At 40.3% G+C, this 12244-nt stretch overlaps 1 protein-coding gene across 6 annotated transcripts in view; it reads right to left on the bottom strand.

The window, feature by feature from the left end:
* The window catches only part of TENM2 (teneurin transmembrane protein 2), a 2093216-nt gene that overhangs the window by 264852 nt on the left and 1816120 nt on the right, over nucleotides 1-12244 (bottom strand). For all 6 annotated transcript variants that reach the window (XM_048860042.2, XM_048860041.2, XM_048860043.2 and 3 more), the window contains one exon: nucleotides 1048-1282. In XM_048860042.2, coding sequence (XP_048715999.2) covers nucleotides 1048-1282 — 235 coding nt within the window. The remainder of the gene's footprint in view (nucleotides 1-1047; nucleotides 1283-12244) is intronic.

Here is a 12244-nt window from a genome sequence, read left to right as displayed (position 1 = left end):
CCCTCAAATAAGTCCTGTATGTTTCAATAACCAGCCTGCCCACTCGAAAGATAGGAGTGGGCAGAAAGAGCAGTGGGTTGGTGCCAGTGAACAGATGTATCACCACAGTTGCAAGTTCTAATTTCCATGAGACCAGCTTTGCCAGTGTTTCTGATATTTAAAGCACAAGTTAGAATTAAGATGAAAAAAAAAATGACAATGAAACTGAACGTTTAGAAATGTAATATGTCAGAAAACGTCTTTTTGTATTGATTTATTTTGGCGGTCGTAAGTGTTGCACTTTTTTTTTCTTTTATACATAACTGTGTACCCCACAGGCATCAAGCTGCTAGTGTGCACGGGAGGGATAAAGTGAGTCTGCATGTTGGATGAAATATAAATTAAAATTATACTTCTGTCAATCTTGAATCAGGGATTGTTTCTAAAGGTCTCCCAAAACACTAAATTTCAAATGAGTCTTCATTTATTACTTCAGGATAGGCCAAACGCATAATTTATCAGTGACAGTCAATATACTCTTATAAGTAAGTTCCCCCTGAGCTTTGGAGTAAAAATATGTTATGCTAATTCTATTAGTTAGGTACACAAGAGCTGTCTGAATGAATAAACAAGTATTAAAATAAGAGACAAACAAAGAGATGTCTAGCTGTCCATTTATCAATGCCAAATGAATAACAGCTATTCTAAACTAAATATATATTTTTATGTTGTGTTAGGTAGAAGATGAATTGACATAATGTTAATAAAATATATTTCTTTTCTTTTAACCAAATTAATATGTATTTTCTTAGCTGTTCTTTTTCAATGCAGTTGATTTTATACATGTTTATGTAACACTGCAGTACTTTCAGTATAAGGCAGCCTTCAGTTTCCAAGTCTCAATTAACCAAAAATCCCTGCTATCCGAAACCTGTACTGTAAATTCCCTCAATCGTATGAAATCTCATTTATCCAATCTTATTCAACGTCCCCATGACATTCAGATAATTGAGACTATACTGTGTATTTTTAGTGCAGTCCTACTGAAGACCATTCCTTGCGACCTACCTGGTCTCAAGTGGAACATTACTATTGAGTACCCAGCTGTCTTGAAGTTGCACAGACTCAGGAGTGGTGGCCAAGTCATTTGGTGCAGGAGCTGGTGCATGGATCTGGTTCCGCCGATTTGTGAGAGAGTTCCTATTGAGGGAGTTGGCAGAGGAGTGATGATGAGACAGTGTATGATTGTGAGGAGGTGGGAGAGGTGGTCTCAGTGTTGACTGGCTGTGGTGATTCGAAGGGCCTGCAAGAAAAAAGAGAAATATCATCAACATCTGTTGATGGCAGATTTTTTTGCCCCATAGCTTCAACAAGCCTTTGGCCTTTTGAAAATTTACCCCTTACAGCATAGTTGCAGTTAGATAAATGATGATAAAATGACACTGGGAGTTCCATACTTAATATCTCCTAAAAACCCCCAGGGCAAGGGCCTGATTCTTCTTTCACTTATGCTGGTTTTCTACCAGTACAGGGAGAAGAGATCAGGCCCCAAATATGTACACTTTACAATGAAAAAGATGGGCCAAATCCTTCATGTACTTCAATGGGATCAGGCTTTGGCCCAATTTTTCTAACTGGCAGTACCACAAACCCTGTGTGAAATCTGAACATTATGCTGCTGTTCCTCCTTCTCTCACTGCAATGTGGCTAACAATGTCATTGACGATGCATGGGGGGGGGGGGAAATAAATCTAGTTCATTCTCCCAGGACTGAGATGGCTTTGCCTTGATAATGGGAATACAAACTTGTTTTAGTCAGTAAGTAAGCAGATAAAATTCAAAAATATACAGGAAGACAATATAATGGCCGAGAAAATATCATTTCAATAGAGTCACTTTTCTAACAATAAACACATAATGGTAAACAAGCTTATTTAATGAAATTCCATATGTTCTGGCAATTTTAAAATTTTAATAAAACTAATGAAAGAGATGAAAAATACAAGTTAATCCACAAGTAAGTGGAGTAACTGCATGTCTTAATCATTACATTAATTTGTAGTTTTCTAGTGAATAATAATTAGAAAAAGTAAAATTAGCAAAATTACAATTATATTGATGTATGTTTGTTTTTAGATTTTATGAAGCACATTGTGGATTTAATGACTCAAACAATAAAATAAAACATCACTGGGGAAAATGTTTACAGCAGATTGATCTATTTTCACGCGGAACTATGAAGTATGGCAAATAGACTCTTCTCAATTAATTGTAAATTAATTAAGTGCAACATTTTCAAACTTGGGTACCTAAAGTTAAACTCCTCGATAAGTGACTTGTTTTCCAGAGGTTCTCATCACCTGTTCAAAGGCTGCTAAGCATTTCTGAAAATCAGAAGTAGCCAGAAGCCTAAATATGGATTTGAGGGCTTCATTTTAGGCATTTAAGTTTGGAAATTATGACCAGAACAGACTGCCTATTCAAAGACAGAATCTGGCCAATGGTGTGCAGTTATGCAAGGGAGAGAGAGTACAAAGGACCCTCTCTCCATGATCACCTTGTACAGGTGACATCCAGAATCCTGCAGCTTGAGGCCTTTTTGTGCAAGAGGGAATGCTGCTACCACCACCAATGGCACGAGGCAACCCAAAGGTGACAGTGGTAGATTCATGCTTCTTCCCTCCTTCCTTTCCACCTTACAGAGTGCATTCTGCTATAGAGTGCAAAGTGACCGCTCCTGATTGGATTCTCCAAGCACCCTGCCTGCCACACAAGAACCACCTCACTCAAGATAGCATAATTAGGGGAGCGGTGGGGAATATTGTCCTTTGGAGAGAAATGTTGATTTTCCTAAGTATTTTTGCGGCCTTTAGAGACCACAGTGATGGGCAGATGAGACAGAAACAAACGGGTAGGTTTTATTGTGACTACTTGCATAAGCAAAAATTGCCCTATGAGGAGACTCTCTAAAAAGTGAATGATAACAGAAAGAAATCCTATGCTTCACATGGTACGGTAAGCTGCTGGATACAGTCTCTTAAGAAATGGAAATAGCATATCCTAAATAGCATATAGCATATCTTCTCATTTTTATTCTAACAGAATGTCTATTACTTTGGACAAGTGCATCCTTGCAGTTCATCACATGTGCTCTCTTCCCTATTAATTCTGCCCTACATATTTTTAAAATGCTTCATCCTTCCTGTACTAGTCTGAAGAAGGTGGTTTAACTTAACATACTATTATACATCAAATGCTTAATCTACACATTGTGCTCTAGGTACTTGTACACTTCTTGGAAAGGGGACAGAGTCAGACTAAGCAGGAAGGCAATGTGTTTGGATAATATCCAAGTACAGATGAGCCCAATGGAACTATTTTCCCAAAGTCTGAATTTTGGCATTGAACAAAACACATTAATTTGGATTTCAGTAAATGGATTTTTGTGAGTGATAAAATGCAAATTTGAGCACTTATGTATTAAAAGTTACTTCAGGAAGTCCAATGTTTCATATGTTCTGCAATCAACCTATTTTCTGAAGCAGCATCTCTTTTTCATATACTAATCTATGTACTTTCTCAACAATATCTCATAATACTGTCGGTCTAGTTCACACCTATAAAAGGAAACAAAGTTAATACTTTCTTTTTGGTGTGTGCTAGTTTTAAATGACTAAGTATATTTTAGATATGTTATTAGATGGTACATTCATAATGACTCAGATTCATGAAAGTACTTAAGAACACGCTTAAATCTATCTCTAGTCAGGACAGCACTTAAACATATGTTTAGCTTTAAGTACGTGCTCAGGTCCCATTGACTTCATTAAACACTTAACTGCTTGTCTGAAAATGAATGGACTTCATCACTTAAACTAAACAATTCCCTTAGTTTTGTGTGGCAGGGGAGGATAAACATGGAAAAGATATATTGTAACTATGTATAGTGTTTTGCTGTAAAGTTCAGTTTTGAGACATACAGCCTTGCCAGCTGCAACAGAGAATCTCTCTATGAACCTTGCAAATTTTCAGCCACAATATTAGACGCTGTTTTTAAAAAAAAAAAATCAGTCAATAGTAAAGTCAATACATTAATACTAATAAAAAACATTTCTACAAGACTGCAAGATTAAGGAGGCAGTAGGTTAAGTTCAAGTTCCCAAGAATACATTTAATTTAGTTCAAGTATATTATTTAAATACAAAACTATATACAGGAATTGACTAGATTAAATCTCAAAACATTTTTATATCAAATCAAGAACATTGTAACACACAGTACAGAACAATCAAATAAGTAACTAAACTAAATGTGTATTTGTAAATGTCCTGGAAAGAAGGACTTGCTTTTTCATAGAGCTAGACCCAAACTGGACTCGGGGTTTTGAACACCCCAGAACTTTGCAGAGATTCAAAATATGCATTTGGAAATAAACGTCTCCACTTTTACTGTATAGGCACCTTGGCTGAAGCTAGTAGTAACCACAGCAACAACAGCTGTGACTTTCTTAGTCTTGGAACTTCAAGGAGGGGTATCACTCTTCATGTAATCAAGAATCAGCAGCTTGAAGGATTGGTACACTGTGTCTTTCAATATGTGATGCTCAGTGGTTTCTTGCTATTGCCACAGCAGTTGGAAGCCTAAAGATGATAAATAACTTGATGCGCTACAAATAACTTTGTGTAGTAGGGAAGGATTTTTTTTTTAAATACAGCAGCTACAAATATATTGGTTTGCTCTGGAAAAAGAAAAGCTGTGGGAATTATGCCCTTCCTCAAATATTACATCAATTAGGAGGTTTATGTACTATTTAATCTCAGGTGTTTTGACGGTGGGAGGGGAAGGGTTGTTTTGATCATCTTGATCGACTGGTCCTTCAGCCTCATACAGGTTGTGCTGATCACAACATGTCCTCCATTCTTCTCATATCCTGGCCTTCCTTCTCCGTGTGCGGCCATGTCCTTTCACGATAAAAATCTTCCCATCTCTTTGGAGGTCAGCCAAGTAGTCGTTTCAGTTCCTGTGGGTACCAGTTGGCGACAGCTGGAGTCCATCGATTGTCAGTGAGCCTCGCTATATGCCCGGCCCATCACATTTTTTTTCCATTGCCCTCTCCGTGACAGATAGTTGATGCTCCTCTGTCTTCGTCAGCGCCCATGTTTCACTGCCGTACAACATTGCCAGCAGTACCGTTGAGTTGAAGAGGCTGGCTTGTGTTGGCTTGTTGATTTTTCCTTGGAGGACATCCTTGATAGAATGGAATGTGCACCAACCTGCTTTCTTTCTTCGCGAGAGTTCACCCTCCTGATCATGGCGCATGTTAATTTCTTCGCCTAAATAGACATATTGCTCAACTTCTTCTATTTGTTCTCCCTTGATTGTTATTTGGGCTTTTAGCGAGGTATCAGACCGCATACTTTTCATTTTGCAACGGTTAATTTTCAGTCTGACTTGACTGCTTTTTGTGTTGAATTCTCGCAGCATTTTCTGTAGTTTGATAGTATTTTCGGCCATCAACATAATATCGTTCACGAATATGAGATGGTTTAACTGCTCTCCGTTGATGTTGATTCCACTCTTCCAATTCATCCACTTCATTATCATTTCGAGGCAGGCTGTGAAGAGTTTTGGTGAAATTGTGTCTCCTTGTTTCACACTTGGTGGGAGTTCAGTTGATGAGAGGCTAAGAATCTCAGGGACCAGAAAAAGGACTGCCCTCTGAGTGTGCACTGCAGGACACTGATGAGAGACAATTCGATCAAACATTTAATGGAGGAGAAGGCAAGGACAGCCTGCGACATCCTTGGTCTCTGCAAAACACGACAAAGAAAGGAGACGAAAGTACTATCATGTTGGGAAAAGGAGAAGATGTGAGAACCGTTGGAGGAATCGGCTTCATCAACAAGGAATGGTCTTAAAAATCATCTCCTGCAAGTTCAAGTCATTGCACATCGTAGTGCTACACCTCCAACTGAACAAGAACAGCACCTTCAAGATTATTCAGATCTATGCTACCACAAGCACAAGTGAAGATGACGATGTGGAAGAATTCTATGAGGAGCTTGAGGAAACCCTTACTCAAAAATCCACATATACGATCACAATGGGAGATTTCAATGCCAAAGCTGGAAAATGGAAAGAAGGTGAAAAGTTCATTGGAAGATATAGCATTGGTGAATGGAATCCATGAGGAGAGCGACTGGCAACTCTGGCGGAGACTAAAGAAATGTTCATTGGTAACACCTGGTTTAAGAAGAAGGCCAAGAGGAGGTGGACATGGATTGCGCCCAATGTGAAGAATAAGAACGACTATATTGTGATCAATAAGCAGCGCACTGTACAAGACATCTCAGTAGTACTATCATTTAAAACTGGTAGTGACCATTGCTCAGAGCACGTCTCAACTTGAACAAAAAGGTGGAGAAGAAAGCACTACAGATGGCATATCAGAGACAGAGGCCAAAAATATTCGATGAGGCAATCTTGAAAGCGAACATTTCCAAGGAAGTCTGGAGTCTTATAGATAACTGCGATGAGGATTATAAAAACTTCACTGATAAATTGAGGCAATGCGTGAAATTAGCCAAGAAAAAAAGACTGAAAAAAGCGAAGGGAAGAATCTCAGAGGAAACACAAAACTTGCTACAGAAGCAGAGGAATATGAAGCGAAATGACAAACTTGAGTACTCCTTCCTCTGTAAGTTGATAAGAAGAAGACTAAAAGGAGGACTTCAAGACGTACCGAAATGAAAGGCTCTTAAAGACGACTGAAGATTGCAGAAGCCTCAAAAAATGCAAAAGGTAATTGACACTGTACAGTTCAACAATATTGGCACAGAAGAACAGGGATGGAAAACGAGCAATTGACAGAACAGGGATGGACGCGGTCTGCAAAGATTTCTGCACTGAACTGTGCACGTCTCCGACGAATGTCCCAGTACAACACTTCAAAAGACCAACAAGCATGTACTCCCAGTCCTTGTCACCAAAGTTTGACATGCAGTTCACCAAATGAAGGAAGGAAAAGCCCCAGGTAAAGATGGAATGACAATCGAAATAAGAGCTGGAGGCCAAGACCTCTGGGAAACCTTTGCTCAGAGGTTTAGCCATTACTTGGAAATGCAGAAGATTTAGAAGAGTCCAACACCATTCTGGTGTACAAGAAGGGTGGCTGGGAAGGTCTAAAGAACTATCGTCCAATATGCCTGCTCTCACATATTTACAAGCTGTTCACCAAAATAATAACAAACCGACTCTCACAGATTCTGGACAAGCAGCAGCTGAGAGAGCAGGCAGCCTTTCAAAGGAATTTCAGCACAATGGACCATATTTTCACTATAAACCAGCCTATTGGAATGCTCAAGGGAATGCAAATTCCCTTTATGTATTGCCTTAATCAACTATGAAAAAGCATTCGACAGCGTAGAGATCAATGCAATGCTGAAAGCTCTTGCACAGCTGGGCATTGACACAAACTATATCAAACCATTAAAGGAAGCCAATTCTGACAGCACTACAGGTATAACTTTATTTTATACCCCTCTTCGCATCCCAGTTAAGGGTTGTTTTAAATAACAAAAAACCTTGGAGAGCTGGACATACAAAATGAAATGTAAAACAGCTTTCTTGTCTTTGGACCTGAGTTTCAGATGTGATCAAACATCCACAATTCCTATAAATTGTAGTAGCTGCCATGGGTGTTGAACATTTCTAAAAATCTAACTTTAAAGTGGGGATATGATCCTTCAAGAAACATTGTTGGCATCCAAGATTCAGTACACCATCTATCTACAACTTTGCCTTTGGAGACTGAGGGGAATGGGCAAGTTTGCATTCCACTTTATGAATAGTAAGTACCCCAATCTTACTTGTGTTCTAATTAACAGAGAGGGTGTGACTGAAGTCACTAGGAGTCTTCCAATTGACTTCACTGGGCTTTGGAACAGACCCTCAAAGAGGAAATTTAGGAATAACGTTGCTTTGTTTATTTCCACATTAGATAACACAATTAGAAACCTGGACTATTTATGGTTAAGCTACATCATTGGTCTAAAATTAAATCCATCTTCAAACCTGTAGAGTACCTGCACAGCTCACAATCACTGCTGCAGTAGCAGCAGCTGCTCTCCATACTCCTATATGCATAGGGAGGGCGCAGGGGGCTTTCTAGGCACAATTTACTGAGCAGCTGGCCATTCCCCCACCACTCTCAAATCATACGTGCCAGGAGGACTGCTGTGGAAACTGTTCAGTGGTGGGTAAAGAGAGTGCAGTGCTCCCTTGGAGAAACTGCTCTCTCATAGCATCATCATGAGAGTTCTAATGCAGCATTTGCAAATGTGCCCTGGTGATAATAAACCTGCTACTGGATTTCACAAAGTGATACAGTTACAATGATAATGCTATGTATGTTTTCATGGGTACACACAACTCTTTGGGTTCCAAACATCACCTCCTGCCTGTATACCATATAACATGAGACAGCCATCCTACTCCTGCTCTGACATTATCAAATCCCTTTCCAAGCACTGAGACGCACTGGCCCATGAACTGTATAAATTTGCAAAAACCATGCAACACAGGGATTTGAGAGATAGGCAACTTAATCTGCCACCTCAAAGCTCTACTTAAAATCCTGCTAGAATCAGGAGAAATATCACCGAACACAGTCAAATTACAGAGCAGTCTTTTTTCTGGATCAAAGTTCCATACCAACAGAGCCCCTGAAAAGCCATATGGGTTGCACCTTACTCATGTTCCATTGCTCTTTGCTCCTATGATTATATATGAGCATTTGAGAGTCAGGAAACAATCTCCTCACAGACACATAACCTAATCCTCTGCACAGGACTCTTTAAACAATCCCCTTATACAGTAGTGCCTCCAAATGAATAAGTACATAATTGTCTTCTAACCAATATTTAATACTAAATGCACAGTAAGATAGTAAAACTGATGCAGAGGGTTTCAGTCTCTGTCGGCCAGGATTAGAACTCATGAATTTCTAGTTCTGTGCTCAGACAGCTTTACCATACTGCTTCTCTAAAGAAAGGAACTGCCATACCAAAACATCTAATTCAGTATTCTGTACTAAACACTGGATTCCTCATAGGAATCCATTAATGCATCTTATTATGTAGTACGTTATCACTCTGGACCAGTGATCCCAATGACCAGTTTATACCCTGAAGCATAAGCATTAATACCCTTGTACATTTTTTAGCTAGTACTGCAGGTTTGATTCTTATTTATAGCTCTAGCTAATCCTATTGTTTCTTTTCTATTTTTTTTTAAATTTCCCATGCTATTTGGCACAAGGCTGAAGTTTAAACACAATGTGAGGACAATCTGCATGCTCTGAAAATGTTATTAACATGTGCTATTAAAAAAAGCAGATCTGTCTGACACCCAGAGATGTCATGAATTCTCATTTCTTGTACTTTAAACCATTTGCCATTTGCCTTTATTTCCATTGTTATTACAGCATTCTGAGGCAGAAAAGATGGAATGAGCACTATACAATCCACACTGAAAATTCACTCAAAGTGTGGTGCAACTTATGAGCCACTACTTAGATTGGAAGCTTCAAATGGCTGAGAATGTCTTTTTGTTCTGTGTTTGTACAGCACCTAGCACTCTGGGGCCCTGGTCCATGACTAGTGCTCCTAGGCACTGTGATAATACAAATAAATAACAACAACAATATATCAGCTTCCACTTGTGGACTATAGCCATTATTAATTATTTATTTGTATTACAACTGTTCCTGCCCCAAAGGGCTTACAGTCTAAATATAACACAAAAGACTGACACACAAAGAAAGGGATTTGGGCTGCGTTTAGGAAGGACTTTGGTTACTAGAGCCTCATAAGATTAATGGTTGACCTCCAGTAAAGTTTTTAGCATATATATTAAAATTTTCATTTGGGTTTTTCTCTGTAATACTTTTACTCTAAGAATGTTTTGCTTTGTTAAGGCTGGTTGGTAATTGGTATACAGTGTTATAAGCCCCTAGAGAAAGGTTAACCACAGGTGGACCCCAATCAGAGCTGCTGGGGAAATCACACTAAGGTGCAGAGGGACTGCAAGCTTAAACCCCTGGTTTGGAGGGAACGAGATCCAGGTCTCCACACAAAAGAAGAGACAGCTGTGAGCCTGAGCCCTAACACTGGCAACCTCCAGGAAGACCAGGAGATGGGCCAAAGAGTCAGTTAACTCTGAAACTGTGACATGTGGTATCTGAGATATTCTAAGTATAAGGAAATACTGAGCTATGAAATAACTACAATATCTCAGAGACCATTGTATGGTATATGAACTAGGTAAAATGTTGGCTTATTAATTAATGGAAAGCAGTGCATTATTTTTAATAATAATATTTCACTGGTATGACACCTGTCCTGTGAGATTCTAAAAGTGATTCATTAAGTAACACAAATGTATTAGCCCCATTTTACACATGAAGAAAGTGAGGCATAGAAGTTAAGTGATTACTCTCAGTGACAGGAACAGCTCCTAGCCTGAGTGCCCTGATTCCTACTTCCATGGACTAAGTACAAGCTTGCTGTTCATGTCTACTCACCCAAAGAGATATGGTATATACAGGAATCCAGCCTCACCTTATTAGAGAGAAGGGATGCAGCTTTTCAATAATGTAAGATATAATAGTGGGTATAAAACACTCTTTAGAGATGCTGCATGGTGTTCTTACTTTATTTTAACTCAGCTGGTGTGGTTCTGGTCCCAGTTAGAGGAATGATATGAGAATACAGAGGTAAGAGAAGAAAGCATATCTATATCTTGTAAAATAACGTATTTCATCTGCACAGAGTGTTTTTTTCACAGAGGTCTTCACAACTGTAGATGGTGGGAATTACACCACTACTGAAATGGAGAACAGGGTAGCAGCCAAGCAGGAAACTGAATCAATGCCCCGCACAACATGTTGTGAAAAAGGAATGTTGGCCAAGGACCTTGGGTGAAACGGTATTCTCTTATAAAAAGAACGATGACACCTTGCAGAACAGACAGGCCCTTGGTTTTGAAGATCTCCTCTGAAAAATTACCTTCTTGCCTCCCAGCACATTGCATGGCACTTAGTTTACCTGCAGAGGCTGAGTGAAGGAAAGACTGAGTTAATATTGCTGGGATTTAAACTGGTGGCTCCAGGAACTATAGGTACTCTATTTCAAAAGTTAATGCTTAGAGTATGGTGCCACTATGGATAGGTTGAATGAACTATCATATTACACCACATACAAATTATGGCTTCGCCCATACATCTATGTTGTACAGCAGGAAAATACAGTGTTGCGTCCTTTCTATCTCTCTCTCAAAGTAGATACTCTATAAACAGGGATGGGCAAACTTTTTGGCCTGAGGGCCACATTGGGGTTCCGAAACTGTATGGAGGGCCGGGTAGGGAAGGCTGTGCCTCCCCGAACAGCCCGCCCCTATCCTCCCCCTCCCACTTCCTGCCCCCTGACTGCCCTCCTCAGAACCCCCAACCCATCCAACCCCCCTGCTCCCTGTCCCCGACCCCTATCCACATCCCCGCCCCCTGACAGGCTCCCCCCGGGACTCCCACACCTATCCAACCGCCCCTTGTTCCCTGTCCCCTGGCTGTCCCCCAGGATCCCCTGCCTCTTATCCAACCCCCCACACCGCTCCCTTACCATGCTGCTTAGAGCACCAGGACTGGCAGCCGCACCGCTTGGCTGGAGCCAGCCACGCCACCACGCAGTCTACCGCACAGGGGCAGGCTGGTGGCTCTCGCAGCCATGCTGCCCGGCAGGAGCTTACAACCACGCTGCCCAGAGTGTTGGCAGCACGGCAAACTGACACTGCGGGAGAGGTGGGACAGCAGTGAAGGCACTCAAGGACCAGACAAGATGGTCCCATGGGTCGTAGTTTGCTCACCTCTGCTCTACACACTCAGCAGAACCCTGACAAAGCTTATCAAGTTTGATCCCATAAGGGGAATCTAATATCTAATATTAAAGCTAATATCTTCCCTTTAACAATATAAAAAGGATTCTTGACAGAAATGTTTTGGCCAGAAGTCTAGGTTTGTTACATTTTTTAGATGGGAGATCATTAGCTGAGCACAGCTTGAAAATCTGATTGCTCTCTGGATGGTCCATGGGGGAGTGTGAAAATTGTCAAAGTGATGTAAGAATAATTGTATTAGGAGTAGGTATATTTTCCAGCTCATTCCGAAAATGAGAGGGGGAGCCAGGCGCTTGTCATCCAGGATAAGGAATTC

This window comes from Caretta caretta, chromosome 8, assembly GCF_965140235.1.
Source record: "Caretta caretta isolate rCarCar2 chromosome 8, rCarCar1.hap1, whole genome shotgun sequence".
NCBI lineage: Eukaryota > Metazoa > Chordata > Testudines > Cheloniidae > Caretta > Caretta caretta.
The sequence above is the reverse complement of the archived record's forward strand: the minus strand, read 5'-3'. Positions and strand labels throughout refer to the sequence as shown.